General features: G+C 40.4%; 1 protein-coding gene across 3 annotated transcripts; it reads left to right on the forward strand.

Annotated features, from left to right (window-relative positions):
* Window positions 1-718: 718 nt before the first annotated feature.
* On the forward strand, window positions 719-15,433 carry LOC131256340 (RNA-dependent RNA polymerase 6-like). Of its 3 annotated transcripts, XM_058257290.1 has the most exons (4): window positions 719-1,448; window positions 1,551-1,888; window positions 2,096-4,934; window positions 14,240-15,433. In XM_058257290.1, exons 3-4 carry the CDS (start codon window positions 2,205-2,207, stop codon window positions 15,122-15,124), a joined length of 3,615 nt encoding a protein of 1,204 aa, XP_058113273.1. In that variant the 5' UTR covers window positions 719-1,448; window positions 1,551-1,888; window positions 2,096-2,204; the 3' UTR covers window positions 15,125-15,433. The 3 variants fall into 3 exon arrangements, with proteins under 3 accessions (XP_058113273.1, XP_058113282.1, XP_058113278.1); XM_058257299.1 differs by lacking the exon at window positions 1,551-1,888 and having other exon boundaries at window positions 719-1,139; XM_058257295.1 differs by lacking the exon at window positions 1,551-1,888 and having other exon boundaries at window positions 719-1,135.
* The last annotated feature ends 855 nt before the right edge of the window (window positions 15,434-16,288 follow it).

A 16,288-nucleotide genomic window follows, 5' to 3' on the forward strand; every position in this document is an offset into this window, starting at 1 on the left:
ATTAAAAACATTTTGGGGGCCATAAAAGTTTTGGATCAAGCTGATATTTGAATATTCTCTTCATCTGGGCCTGTATGACCTAATCAACAGATTGGATGTCAAATAAACAGTATAGTGGGCCATAGGAGGATTTTAATGATTGATATCCAATCACTATTGTTTTCATGTGGTGTGGTCCACCTGAGATTTATATCCCTCTCATTTTTTGGATCAATGAATAAAATGATCTTTAAAAATGGATGAACGGAATGGATGAAACACATACATCATGGTGGGGCTCATAGAGCACTGAACACCAGCCACGGAGCTGGTGTCAGCGGGAGTAGCCAATCCGTTTACGTTGGTGGAATGGTTGCAATACACAGCAGCCAAACGGCCACTTGGTGGGTATGAGATTGGCTCTACACTCAGCTCAAACCACCCGACCATCCACTGACGGCGGTAAATGCACCTGACGTAGTAATTCCATTAGCCTCGTTACACCCAAAGCCGTTTACCCAAACAAGGCCTAGACGGTCCAAAATAATATGGATTTGGGCTGCACATCAGGCCTGGACAAAGCAGGCCTGGGCTATAATTCAAAAGCCAAGATATTGCGATGATGGCCAGGACTGCACGCCCCTTCTCATGAATGGCCCGGATCTCTGACACGAGTGAGATTGCGCTGATCATAGGCCTATTTATTACTGTAATTGAGCGTATTGGGCTGTCTGCGAACTACGCCCACGCTTCCGCATCCTCCACGATGCCTCGTCATCGTACACCCAGGGCGCGTATTAGCAAGATTCGTATCGCTGCAGCGCGCGTCCGCAGACAGAGAAACGACGTCTCAGTGCCCGCGTGAAGCAGCTTCGCCTCCAAGCTCAGGTATGGAGAGAGGCGTCCACATCGTACACCCAAGGCGCATGTTAGCGAGATTAGTATCACTGCGTTTGTACACAGGAAAAGCAATTGTCTGATCGCACTTCCCGCGTGAAAAAACTTCCACTCCAAGCTAGAGGGAGAGAGAGAGAGAAAGAGGGATCCTCAATCATCGAAATCTCCTATCTGTCTCTCTGTCATTTTGTAGACGATTTGCTGGAGGAATCGGAGACCGGAGAAATCTCGATCGTCTTTTGAATTCCTTCTCATCTGAGTCGGTAATTAGGGTTTTCTATTCTGAATTTCAGTTCTTTTTTCCTGTTTCCATGTTTTTGCAAATGTAGGTTATTTATTTATTTATTTTTTAAATCCTAGTAAGATGGATTAGATGGCATTTTCGTAAATTGAAGTTGGAGTTTTCTACGATTTTTTGGGGGAATTGGTTTATTAACGACTGGATTTTCGTAAAATGGAGTGATTTTTGTGTTGATGGATATAGATTTTTGCCATCTTTTGATTGAAATTTGTCAAATATTATTATTTTGAATGTTCGAGATTTTAGGAAGACGTTTGTTACCTCTTTCTAGGTAACTACCGGGGTTAATGTGGGGAAACGACTTGACATGCATGAAATCCAATCCGTCCATCACATAGACCACCCTTGTTTGGCCTTGATCCCAAAATTTCAGGCTGATTCAACACTCTGATGTGCCACCCGATTAGACCTAAAACCTCAAAATTACATGGTATGGCCCAACTGAGTTTTGTAATACTGTGATTTTTGGGTAATTCTTTCATCCTGATGAGGGATAACAGATGAATGGTTTGGATGGCATATGAACATCATGGTGGGCCCTACACTTCTAATGATGGACGTCCCATCCCAACTGTTTCCTATGATGTGACCTATCTGAGTTTTGAATTATCGGGATTTTTGGGTTCAATGGTTAACATGAGGCAGCATACTTGATGGATGAGGTGGATCTCATGAAAATGCGGGTCTCGGTTTGCAGAATTAACCCCAGAGGTACCTAGAGTGAAGTTTTTTTTTTTCCTTGTCATTCTAGCTAATGATGCATTTGTCTACGCCGAATATCATGAATATTATGGAATTTCATGATATTTCATGCAACCAAATGCATCCTGGATTTTGTGAGTTTTTCACTGAATCTACTATGAATTGAAGAAATCTGAGGATTGTATGAATCTGTTATCCTTTTGTTGCTTGTATTAGGGCCTTTTTATGTTTGAGAGTGAAGAGCGCGAAGAAACAAAGCTGAGACTTGAGAAAGGGACTTCATTATTATCTTCGCCTTTAAGGTTTCAATTTGCAGTAGAAATAAATGGGGTCTTTGGGGACTGTAAACGAGTCAAAGGAGTTGATTGTTACCCAGGTCAGTTTCGGCGGATTCGATAATCAGGTCACTGCAAAGGAGCTCACAGATTTCTTAGAGCGCGAAATTGGGCTGGTTTGGAGGTGCAGACTAAAGACTTCTTGGACTCCACCTGAGTCCTACCCGAATTATGATGTCACTGACATCTCCAACATCCGAAGGAATGATGATTATGATAGGGTTGAGCCTCATGCCTTCGTGCATTTTGCCTCTCCCTCAGCGGCAACCCGGGCGTCTGATGCTGCTGGCCGTTGTGAGCTCAACCTGAAGGGCCGTTTTCTCAAGGTGAATTGTGGGAGCGAGAGTTCTTTCCGAGTTAACCGGAGGCGGATAATGGACCCTTTTAAATTCTCTGATGTTCGTGCTGAGATTGGGGCTCTGTTTAGCAGGGATGAGTTCTGGGTTGGTTGGAAGGGACCTGATTCTGGTGTTGATTTCCTAGTTGATCCCTTCGATGGCACCTGCAAGATCCTTTTCACTAAGGAGACTGCTTTCTCATTGAAGTCCACAAAAAAACACTCGGTGATTAAATGCGATTTCAAGGTGGAGTTCCTGGTGAGAGAGATTGCTGAGATTAAACTGTACAAGGATAGAGCAGCATTGTTGATGCTCTTACAGCTGACTTCATCTCCTTGTGTTTATTATAGAACAGCAGATGACAACATCTATGTCTCTGTTCCATTTAATCTGTTAGATGATGAGGATCCATGGATCAGGACCACAGATTTCACCTCCAGCAGAGCCATTGGAAGGTGTAATTCTTTCAAAATCTCTATATCGCCTCGCTTTGGAGCTAAGCTGGAGAAGGCCCTGTCATATCTAAGGGAACGGAGGATTTCTGAATACCAGTCTAAGGGTCCACTCACAGTCCGGGATGAGCCTGAATTTGGTGCACCTATGCCCGATTCTTTTTTCTGTATTCAGTATAAGGAGGGCATAAGCTTTGACGTGTTGTTCTTGGTAAATGCATTGGTCCACAAAGGTATATTCAATCAGCATCAGTTGTCTGAAGAGTTCTTTGGGTTACTAAGAGACCAGACTGCTGTGGTGAATATCACATCACTGCGGCACATGCACGCATACAAGCACCCGGTATTCGATGCTTATAAAAGGCTGAAGCTTGTCCATGAGTGGTTGTTGAATAACCCTAAACTTCTCAAGAAAGAGAGAGTTTCTGATGGTAATGTTGAAGTGCGGAGGTTGATCATAACCCCCACCCATGCTTACTGTATCCCTCCAGAGGTAGAGCTTTCTAACAGGGTTCTTCGGCAGTACAAAGAAGTTGCCGATAGGTTCCTAAGGGTTACTTTCATGGATGAAGGCATGCAAATGCTGACTTCCAGTGTTCTTTCTAATTACGTTGCACCTATTGTGAGGGATATGACTTTGAATCCCTTCCCGCAGAAAACCACGGTGTTTAAAAGGGTGAAGAGCATTCTGACTGATGGCTTTTATCTGTGTGGACGGAAGTACTCTTTTCTGGCATTCTCATCAAATCAGTTGAGGGACCATTCTGCTTGGTTTTTTGCCAATGACAAGAATACAAATGTGAATGTAGACACAATCAAGAGTTGGATGGGAAGATTTTATAACAAAAATGTTGCGAAATGTGCAGCAAGGATGGGGCAATGTTTCTCGTCGACTTATGCAACAGTTGATGTGCCATCCAAGCAAGTCAACCCATCACTTCCTGATATCGAGCGGAACACGTACGTGTTCTCCGATGGGATTGGGAAAATAACACCTGATCTAGCTATGGAGGTGGCAGAGAAATTGCAACTCACGGTCAACCCCCCTTGTGCCTATCAAATCAGATATGCTGGTTGCAAGGGTGTCATAGCATGCTGGCCTGGAGATGGCAATGGGATCCGGCTCTCACTGAGACCGAGCATGAGCAAATTTGTCTCTAACCATACGACACTTGAAGTTGTCTCATGGACAAAGTTCCAACCAGGGTTCTTGAACCGACAGATTGTGACATTACTTTCAGCGTTGTGTGTTCCTGATGATGTGTTTGTGAGAATGCAGGATTCAATGATTTGTAAGCTTAACCAGATTCTCGAGAACACTGATGTGGCATTCGAGGTCCTTACCACATCATGTTCCGAGCAGGCGAACAGTGCTGCCATGATGCTGAGTGCTGGTTTCAAGCCTACAACTGAGCCTCATCTGAGAGGGATGCTATCTTGCGTAAGGTCTGCCCAGCTAGGAGACCTTCGGATGAAAGCAAGGATATTTGTTCCTTCAGGAAGATGGTTGATGGGCTGCTTGGATGAACTAGGGGTACTCGAACATGGCCAGTGCTTTATCCAAGCATCGACCCCTTCATTAGAAAATTGCTTTATAAAGCATGGTTCAAGATTTTCTGGTGTGACAAAGAACCTAAAAGTAATCACGGGGATGGTGGCGATTACTAAAAACCCTTGTCTTCACCCAGGAGACATTCGCATTTTGGAAGCAGTTGATGTGCCTGGCTTGCGTCATCTTGTGGATTGTTTGGTTTTCCCTCAGAAAGGAGATAGGCCACACGCAAATGAAGCGTCTGGAAGCGACCTAGATGGAGATCTATACTTTGTTACATGGGATGAAAATCTCATACCTCCAAGCAAGAGGAGCTGGTTGCCAATGGATTATACCCCTGCAAAAGTTCAAGAGCTGAAACGCGATGTCACTACTCAGGCAACCCCATTTATTCTGCTTGAATATTGTCCACTTTTTCAATACTAGTATGATATTTCATTCTTTAATTTTAGTCCTTGAAGCTCTATTTTATTTCTCATCGATTCTCTTTGGGTTTCTTAGTTTCTTTCTTACAAATCAAAGTTTGTTGATTCATTTGTAATTTGGCTTGTTGGGAATTAAAGGTTTTGTTTAGTATCTTCTTCTTCTTCTTCTTTTGTGAAAGGTGAATATTATTAAGAGCCAAAGAGGCCAAAAAGAGAAAGAAAAATAAAAATAAAAATGAGGGCAGGAACATAGTCCAGCCCCTAAACTTACACCCAGCTAAAAAACACTACTTGGTGCCCATTCATTGGTAGAATGGAACACCTTACAAAGAACTCTACTCTTCAAACTTTTCACATTATTAAAACAACCATTGTTTTGCTCCAGCCAAATGAACCACATGACTGCCAGCAACGTGAGTTTCCACCTTGATCGGAAAAAGCATAACACTTAAAATTAAGATATTTGTGTTGGGGCAAAGTCTAGCAAGAGCTGGAAAGGAATCCTATTGAGGGTCAAATATTGCATATTATCCCCCATTTATATCTTGGTTTTACGAACATGATAATGTTTAATGTTCTATTTTACCAATGTCTGTGTCGCAAGGTGAATTTAAGAGATTGGATTGAAAAGGGTGCTAAAAGCATGAATTTGATGCTTAAGAATTACCAAGGCAAAGGATGGATCTTAAGAGACCAAAATTGAAGAATTCACATGCTAAAGATCCAACAAAACCAAGTGAGGAATGAAAAGAATCAAAGATTTGAAGTGAAGAAAAAGAATCCTGAAATCGTCCTGAAAAAGCATATTATGAAACTTTGGGTCATTTTGTGAAATTGCGCAGAGTGAAGTTTATTTTGGAAAACTGCGCAAAGTGAAGTCTATTTTAACAAACTACGTAAATTTGAGGCGGTTTCTAGAGTTCTCCAACTAGGTGCGAAAGTTGGAGTTCCACAACTATAAATATGACTCTCTAGGATGTTTCTAGGCATCATATAGGGTTTAAGGAGTGGAGCAAAAGGGTGGAGAAGCCATCGCCAAGAGTTTTTTTTTTTTTTCTTCCTTAGTTGTTTTCATGTTTTTCTTAAGAGACTTTGGTCCAATCATATCAATGGTTGGCTAAACCTCTTAGATAGGGCTAAGAGGTGAAGCTTGTAGCATGATGAGATGTTTCTATTGCTTTGATTCATGTTTATGTTGAACTCTGTGGATTCTAATGTGATATTTAAAGAATACTTTTAGTTTTTAATGGTTTGTTATGACTCAAATTATAGTAAATCTGTAATAGCTTTGAGTATCTTCTTTTCCTGATTTGAGATTGTGAAATTAGTAAGTCCTGTTGTTCACCGTCCCGTGGACATGGTAGGGTGATGGAATCCGTCTTAATCTTCACAATTCTCCTGCTTTGACATTAAGGGATTGGTAAAATTCTGTTGTTTGCCATTGTTTCTTGGGCATGGTTTGGTGATGGAATCCCTGCCAATTATCATAGTTCTCCTTCATTGAGAATTAGGTCAATGGAAGTTTAGATTTGGTTTTATTGATGTATTTTCCAATTAGATAGGATAAGACTCCAATTCTAATTGTGTTACTTAAATCAATAAAGAGGGCTCCCTGATCACTACAAGTGAATCCTTGGCACCCTAGTTCTCACCTTTAAATTCTTAGTTTTAATTACTCTATTCATAATTACTCTCTAAAATACTTCAGAATTAGTTTCACATCTTCTTATAGTTCTACTTCTAGTTAATTTCAGAAACGTACAAGTTTCAGTCCCTGTGGATTCGACCTTGGTCTTACCGAGATTATTACTACATCGCGATCCTACACTTAGGGTTGTGAACAAATGCCCTAAAGGAGAAAAACCACACTTAATATCAAACTAGAATCTGATTCTGTCACCTCTCCCACCATAAAGGTGGTGTTCTTAATAACCATCACAGACACTTTGTTAACCTCCTTCTAGACATGGGAAGATCTGTGATTGGGGGACTTCTTCGTCCATCACCCTCCCACTTCAAGACCATACTTAATAGAAATAACCGATTTCCACCGACTATCTTCTCCGGAGAGGAAAAGCCAGGCCCACTTGCCAAGCAGGGTGGAGTTAACAATTTCTAGATCCCTAATGCCAACCCCTCCCTCAGAGGTGGGTCTACATACCTCATCCCATTTTAGAGGGGAAACTTCCTACCTAGGGCGCCCCCTTGCCAAAGAAAAGACCTGCAGTGTTATCAATCTTGGCAATGATAGACTTAGGGCATCTAAATAGGGACATGAAGTACAAGGGAAGGTTAGAAAAGGAGCTTATGATAGCTGTTAATCTCCCTCCCAAAGGCAGAAGGTTATTATTCTAGGCAAGGTGTGCAAAATCGGTTATGTATTGACAGTAAAGGCCGATATGTAACGGTGACGGCGGTTACTATTAAGCGATACAGGGCTGAAATGGAGGGGTCCTAAAAAACAGAACTACAACGGCCGTTACATGGACATAACGGCCTTCACAAGGCCATAATGGCCGTTATGGTCACGCTGTCACGGTAACCTTAAGGAAAAAAACAAGAAATGAAAAGAAGCATACCTTCTTCTTTTCTTCTTCTTCTCCTTCTCCTCCTTCTTTCTTTCTTTCTTCCCTGTCGTCCCCCCCTTCTCTCTCTCTAGGTTTCCCTTTCGAATTTTCAATTTCCCCCCGTTCGATTTAATTTTTAAATTTTAAGTACTTCGCGGCATATGCCGCAAGTGCACTTTTTTGTCGCGTGGGGCCCACCTTGATTTCTGTTTTGTATACATGTCATCCATTAGCTTTTCTAGTTTATTTTAGGGCATTTTCCCTAAAATGAAGTAGATCCAAATCTCAAGAGGACCACACAGTAGGGACTGAATGCCCACCGTTAAAAAACTTCATAGGGCCCACAGTAATGTTTATTTGCCATCAAACTATTGATAAGGTCACATAGATTTGGATGAAGGGAGAACATAGATAACAGCTTGATCCAAACTTTTTTGGTCCCAATAAGTTTTTAATGGTGGGAATTCAATCCCTACTGTGTGGTCCACTTGAGATTAGGATTTGCCTTATTTTTGGACTGTGCCCTTAAATGAGTTTAAAAAAGGGATGGATGGCATGGATATACAAAAATGCATCGAGATGGGCCTTGCATTTAAGGCGCCACTCACTAGCGGTGCACTTGAGATTTGGATTTGACTTATTTTTGGGAACATGCCTTAAAATGAGTTGGCAAAATAGATGGATGGCATGGATAAACAAATATATCGAGGTGGGCCCCACGCGCAGGTGGTCACTCACTAGTTGTCCACCTGAGATCAAGATTCGCCTCATTTTTTGGACCATACCCTAAAATGAGTAGGAAAAATGGATGGATGACATGGACATACAATACACATATTGTGGTTGGCCCCACGTACAAGACCCTAAATTTTTTGTAGAAGAAGCATATATTAACTCGAAATTAATCAATTAAATTATGGGACCAATCTTGGTAAGTCACAATCCCAAAATCAAATTGTTCGAATGATTTTAACCATTAATTTGCAAACACTTTTTTTTTTTGAAATAGCACCATTTGATATTTTTCATTCTTCACTGTCCAATGAATGTCCATGGATCCATTAGTGGGATAAGTGCCAATAAATTGCATGAATTTGAGGCTGATTTGGGGCACGAGTGGTCCGCTAAATCAGCCCCAAATCGGCAACACTTTTTACTCGAATCTAATTTCAGTTTTTTTTTTTCTTAAGATCTATTAAAGGAAATGATATCAAATTGTTAGATGTATAAATTACATAATAGGACACAGTTTCAAGATTATGTATGTTGTAATGAGATATACGTGAGTCGCAAGGTATGTAATACACAAATATTATATATAATAGTAAAATCTATAAATATGAGATGTTTTGGTATCACATTCATTCTAATAAATTTATATTGATATTATATAGTTAGAAAAATTAAATATAAAAGGTTTGTAGTCAATTTCAAGTTGTCATATCCATAAATTCATCAAACAACCCGATACAACATTCTTACCAAAGATTGGACCATTACACTACCATAAATATGTTCAAATCATAAACGAATGCATATTTACAAAATTTTGAATTAATTGGAGAAAAAAAATCGACCGATATAGGGGTGTATGGCCGTTACACCCCCCATATCGGCCTTTATGCCAATTCAGCGTATTGGTAACGGTGGGCACCGTTACACCCATCATTACCGTTATGGAACACCTTGATTCCAGGGCCAAGTTTACTTTCCACTCTCTCCAACACACTGACCCAGAGATGCAATTCAGGCTTTCCAACGCGCAGTGGAAGCCCAAGATATGTAGAGGCAAATGATCCCACTATGCAACCAAAGATAGAGGCTAGAGCCTGGACTTCCCCAATTTCCATGTGGATGCTCAGAAATTCAGAATTAGCCTGATTAATTTTCAAACCCAAAACAACCTCGAACCAAACAAGGGTCATGGCAAGACAAATTATCGAAGGATTAGAAGGTTCACAAAAAAATAAGGGTGTTGTCTGCAAACTGTAGGTGATTAATCCTGGTTTGAAAATTGTCCACCACAAACCCTTTGTACGAAGCAAGACTTTCCCCTCCGCTTAACATCCTGTCAAGAGCCTCAGAGATTATAATGAACAAAAATGGGGAAAAAGGGTCCCCCTGCTTGAGACCAGGAGTGACCTTGAAGAAACAAGATGAACCATTTAACAGAACTGAGAATTTTGCTGAGAGGCAGCTAAAAATCCACCCCCTCCAGATTTCCCCAAAGCCTAACCTCATAAGCATATAATCCAAGAAATTCCAATTAACATGGTCATAGACTTGTTTAGCATCTTCTAGATTCAATTATTAGCCAAGTGACTCTAGTTTCAGTCAACGAAAATGAAACTTTAAGCTCTCAAGGAATGTTCGAAGGTAGCTTGTTGTCACTGCGTGCCATACATTGGGTCAATTTGGAGTTGACAGGATCAAACTCTGAAGTGCTGGTTCCTAGTATGTTGATTGGATCTGTGGTACCCACAGTCTTATTGACAGGTGAGCAAAGCTATCCAGTAGGGAGGGACTATGGGCTCCACAGTCCAATTGGACATTCTCCTCATGGTTGAACATGCACGTGTTTGTTAATTTTAGTCCAATCTGGACCTCCTTTTGTGCACATGCGTTGCTGGTGGTATGGATGCATCATTTAATAGAGAAGCTATTCATGCTTCTGAAATCCTAAATGGTCGAGGCTGGCTCGCACGAGATGAAATTCCTGAAAAAGAGTTAGATATCACAGCAATGCTGTTGGCCCATGGGTGGAGAGCAGAAATTTGCTGTCTTAAAATTTACCCCTGCTTCATCCTTCACTCTACCTTTCATCTGCTATCTTTCACAATGTGTCTTAAAGCTATGTGTGTAAATTATGTTTATGTGACTCTTTTACAAGGCTGGCATTCAAACTGCCAATTGTCACAATTCCGTGATACTTCTATCTCCTAAAGTCACTGATTTTCTACTCTACATTTTTGTTGTTGTGGTGTCCTACATTTTATGTTCTTCAGTTTCCTGCCGCTTCTTGTATGTTCTTCGATTTCGTGATGTTTTTTATTTTTATTTTTATTTTTAAGGCAACAATGATTTTATTAAAACGAGCAGCTAAGGCTTAAAGAATCTGTTGACGAATGTGGAGATGTGGGCTGTACCATTGTACAACCTACCTAGACTTTATTAGTTGTTTATTTTGGTTCGGGACATATAAGGTATTTTACTTTTTATTATTAGGGTATTTTTGTCATATGACCTTTTGTGATTTATATAAAGGGGAGAGGGTGGGCGTCCACCCTTAACTTTCCTCTCTTCTCCCAAATATCTTTGCTCTCTTTTCTTTACTCTTTAATCTATAATTCTACATGGTATCCGAGCATCCTTGTTTTTGATCTAATCAATCTTTCTTCCTTCTATCTATAATTATTTTCCCTCTCTTATTTTAGTCTCTTTCATCCTTCTTGTGCTGAAATCTTTTAAGAAGGGGATGAAGTGTTTGTGTTCATCACCTCTCGTGTGTGTGGCATGTGGACGTGTGGGCTGATTACCTTCATCAGATGCCATGTTCGTGATCATTAACCCTCATGATGGTTGGAATGTGTGGAGTGTGGGTTGGTTATTCTCTTCACCTATTATGTGCATACTGTGTGAAGCATACAAGTTGGGTGTTCGTTGGTTGTGAAAGGTCAGATAGTGTTCGTATAAGCTTGTGGTATATATTCTAGTCCCTTGTCCTAGATGTAAAGAGAAAAGTGATTTAAGAACTAGATTCATAGATCCATCTATTTTTTTAGGGGCCTAAATAATATCTATTAAATTAAACGAAATGAACTATTTTTCAGTGGTCCACACATGTTCAAGTGTTTTTAATTGCCAATGGCAAATTAAAACACTTGACCATTGAAAAACCTGATGAGAGTGTTAGTAATATGATAAATGGATTTAAGAGAATGCTCATATTCCGACGTAGCTGTGGAATAGTATGGAACCTTCCATTAGCGCGTATGTAATATTTTTGGATTTTGCAAAAGAAGTGTGAGTTGCATTACGAGAAATGTATTCATCTGACAAAAACATCTCTTGGGCGTATCAATTATTTGAGGAAATATTTAAAGCTTTAACAAAGAGAGAAATAATTGGGTGAATATCATTCAAAACTTAAAGGAATGTGGGAGGAGCTTAATATGTATCAACTCCTCCTTACTGATTTGGAGAAGCAACATCAGCAATGAGAGGAATTTCATGTGACCAAGTTTTTATGCAGTGTAAAACGTGAACATGAACTGGTTCGTGCACAAATTTTCAGTGGCAAGGATGTGCCATCTCTAAATGAAGTGTATGCTCACTTCCAACGTGCATCTCTTAGCTCTATAAGTGGAGCCAATGACAACTTTGCTTTAGTATCCTTTACTGGTTGAGGCCGAGATGACAGTCATGGTGGTAGAGGCAATTGAGGTGATCGTGGTGAGGCAGGGAGTTGTGGACCTAAGAAGTGCACCCATTATGGGCTTGCAAATCATTTTGTGGAAAAATGTTGGGATCTTCATGGAAAGGCAACATGGGCTAATTAGGCATCTTACATTAGAGATAGCAGAGGGCCTCATCCAGCTAATTTTACGCCTACTACTCAACGGCTACGTATGTCTAGAGAGACAGTTACACTTAAGGAGAGTATTCCAAGTTGCTGAAAAATCTATAGAATCAGTTTGTTCCTATTACTTCTACGACCACATTAGTGAACTTAGGTATAACTTGTTTAGGGTCCAAGTCCTCTGCTCCAATGTCATTAACTCTGGGGCCTCTAACCATATGACAGATGGAACATCTTTGCCACCGAAGATCTGCACACGCACTGGCTCACATTCTGGTTTTAAGCTGGATAGAATTTAGTCACATGGAACTCCGCATGTTGCTGGTGTTGTTTCTTTAGATCAGTAGTAAGTGGTTGATACACATTCGGTGTTTCCCACATCTCTTTGACTTTTGAATGATATTCACCAAGAGGCTTATCTCTTTGTTAGATTGCAAAAATCTCTTCAAACAACTAATGTGTACAAGAATATTTTTATCAGATGAATACATCTCTTGTCCTTTGTAGTATTTAAAAACACCACATTCACACTAATATATGCTTCCATACTGTTCCACAATCATTTTATGAGCTGAGCATTTTCCTGGATTCATTGTTTATATGTGTTATCACTTTCATTTGATTCTCTGCATTCAGATATTTTAATTTTCCTTTAGCTGTAAGAAAACACTAGGATCTATTTAGATCACTGAAGACAATTTTGCTCCATTTAATTTTGTGGAGGTCATTTGAACCCCAGGAAAATCAAATGGATTTGGGAACCCAAATCTTTAATCACATAGAAGAAATTAAAGAGAATACCATAATGTTGATACAAATTAGGGCCAACTCTTCCAGATAAAAGAATGTTTCAATTGCACGATCCACAATGTACACCATCCTTGATGGAACAATCAACCTACCCGTTCCAACAGAACAAGAGAGGAGTGATGATCATGGGCACAACATTCACCCTTTCATATGTGGACCATTACAAAGGCCCGGCATACCAAAAAAAGAAGAAATCTCCTCACTAACTTACAACATGACATGTTACATTAAGCAAAAAAGACAAATATTCCAAAAATACTCCTCACTAACTTACAACCTGACACGTGTATGTTATTATTATTATTATTGTTGTTGTTTGAAAGATAACGAGCTTTTATTAAAGAAGAAAAAAGAAAACAACAAAACAAACAACAGACAGAGGCGCCAAGGCAGCGACCTAGCTACATCCCAAGAAAAAGAAAATTACATCCCTAAAGACTTGAAAGACCAGAAGCCCATTCAATCACAAGAAGTCTTACCCTTTGGGAGGTTGGCTCCATCCTTCAATTCATTTGTAAAGTACCTTGCATTTCTTTCCTCCCAAATAGCCCACTAAATTCCCAAACTCCAAAGCATCTTCAGTCTTTCCGAAACAACCGCTGTGCCAAGCAGAAAGAAGGTCGTCCGCTGTCTGTGGGAAGGTCCAAAGAACCTGAAAATGCTTCCAAATATCTGCCCAAATAGAGCTCACATGCTTGCCTAAAATATATGATCCTTTTTTGAACAGACCATATCATGGAATAACCAAAAAAGGGCAATGTATGAAGAGATGGTCAATTGTCTCCTCGTTGTGCATGCATAGGAGGCAAATGTTCGGGAGGACCATTGATCTTTTCTGAAGGTAGTCAATTGTTAGGACGTTTTTCTTTCCAACCGACCACCCAAAAGTAACAATTTTAGGAGGCACATTGTAGTGCCATTGAAACTTTGTGTGACCCAAGGCATCATAATGGCCCTCGGCGCAAATGAGAGAGTATAGAGAGTGAACTGAGAACCAATACAAATCCCTTTTATTAATATATCTTATTAATATTCTGAAGATTTCTGCAAGATGTAACTATTCGCCAATCCTTTCCAAGATTTCATCTGGCTTATGATTTTAGCATCTGATTCTAATTTTAGGAATTGTGCAATTACTGATTTGTCAAAACCTTCTTTAAATATCATTTGGATTGCTTCGGAGACCTAGAATTCCCAGTCGTTATCATTTTCCTGAGAATCGTCTGATCCCTACGTTCCTCAAGTCATTCCACAGTAAATGATAATGTCATTAATATGTGCAAATTCATGTTCATTCCACAGGATATAATTGATTTCTTCATGAAAAACATGGTGAAAGAGAAACTTGGCATCATCTGCAATGCCCATGTGGTCCAGGCCGATCTCAGCGAATATGGTGCAATGGATGAAAAGTGCCTCCAACTGGCAGAGCTGGCAGCAATGGCTGTTGACTTCCCCAAAACCGGCAAGCTCGTCACAATGCCGCAGGAACTCAAGCCCAAACTCTACCCAGAATTCATGGGCAAAGACGAATCCCAATCCTACAAGTCAAACAAGGTGTTGGGCAAGCTCTACAGCAAAATCAAGGACATTTCTGATGAAGATGTTGCATCGGAGGAGCAGACATGTGCCCCTGGCCCTGAAGACATTCCTTACGACGTAGATCTCGAAATCCCAGGATCGAAAGATTTTCTCTTCGATGCATGGAGCAACAAGTGCTCGTATGATGGGCAGTTGAATGCTCTTCTGGGACAGTACAGGGTGAGCACGGAGGAGGAGCTGGTGACCGGGCACTTTTGGTCAATGCCGAAATACAGCAGCCGGAAGCTGGGCGATCTGAAAGAGAGGCTGAAGCATGCTTACACTGCCCTCCACAAGGAATTCAGACGGGCTTTTGAGGATACTGGACTGTCTCTGCAAGAACAGCAACTCACTGATGATGAGAAGAATATGTTGTATGAACAGAAGGCGTCTGCATGGTACCAAGTAACATACCACCCAATGTGGGTCAATAAATCTGAGGGTTTGAAGCACAAAGATGTAGTCAGGACTCCTGTGCGGCTGAGCTTTGCTTGGATTGCGGCCGACTACTTGGTCCGGCTTAAGGTTAGGTGTCAGGATGTGCAGAATCTCAGTACCAACAAGCCAATTGATTTCCTTGCAAGTTATCTTGCTGATAAAATTTGACATGAAGGTATCAGTTATTATTGTTAATTTTGGTTGGGTTGATTTTTTGGGCTGTTACAGCAAGGCCACTCTGCCATTGTTTTTGCTTTTTGAAACAAGTCACAGTAGGGAAAAAAGCACAGAGTTCTCTTCTTTTCTGTATAGATCGATTTGATTATGTTGTTGGAACTATAATGGGTTTTCTCAAGATAGGGGGGGATTTAGTAGGATTGAGAATACAAACGCTCCACAGTTGTATTCTGGTGTTGGATTTGTAATTGAAGGAATTCAATTGTGTTTTTGGGGAAATGTAATTCCTGTTGATTTGAATTGCCTTGTTCAGTGTTGGATATCATTTCGCTTCCTTCAAACAATTCTTTTTTACATGGCTTCTTTTTACATGCCATATGAGCTCTGCATAGCGTGGCTGGAAATGTGCAATAATGATCTGGCACCAAAAATCAGGCCTACTCGTGCATAAGTTGAATGTGGGCCATCGGCCTGATTTTTCCTTTTAAAACATCCATGTTTTCTTACATCTGTCGCCTTCCTGATGAGTGGACCAAACTGAATGTGGTGGTGTCTAGATGTTATACACATGCCATTTGTATAGTTACATCTGGATAGACTATTAGGAGCTACCAAATCTTTAAAGCTCTTCCTCTAGGTCCTTGAACATGAAGAGAGCTGAACCAAGAGGCAATGGGTCTAAATTATAGAGAGAAAAAATAAAAATAATTGATAGAAAACTAAACATGCTTCCCCTCTTTTATTTTTTGTAGTTGTTGTTGCTGTCGTTGCAGCTGCTGGGGTTGCTGTTGCTGTTAGTATCATGAGGAAAACCATTCTCTAAAATCATTCTGATCCGCTTAGTAGGTGGGTCACACCTGTATGTTATTAAATCGAACCGTTGCGTGTCACAATGGTGTGACCCAGGTAATCTTCGTGGTGGGGTGTGCTGTTCTCATGTTGGGAAAGATGATACGGTACCTCTACTTGTGGTAATTGCCTATATGTGATCAGTTCTCCTTTATAAAAGTAGAACTTCTGTTTTGGTGATAATTTTTCAGGGGTGCGTTTGGTTGCACCAAATATTGAGATTTCTTGATAGTTCATGGTTAATCAGTCTAATTTTGTGAAAGTTTACTGATATTTAATGAAAATTGGTTCAACCAAATATACTCA

The sequence above is a fragment of the Magnolia sinica genome, chromosome 1 (assembly GCF_029962835.1).
Source record: "Magnolia sinica isolate HGM2019 chromosome 1, MsV1, whole genome shotgun sequence".
Taxonomy (NCBI): domain Eukaryota; kingdom Viridiplantae; phylum Streptophyta; class Magnoliopsida; order Magnoliales; family Magnoliaceae; genus Magnolia; species Magnolia sinica.

Coding starts and splice junctions, on each gene's coding strand:
- LOC131256340 (XM_058257290.1), top strand. CDS start 2,205: ATGGGGTCTTTGGGGACTGTAAACGAGTCAAAGGAGTTGATTGTTACC. Junction 4,935..14,239: donor AACGCGATGTCACTACTCAG/GCAACCCCATTT, acceptor TTCATTCCACAG/GATATAATTGATTTCTTCAT.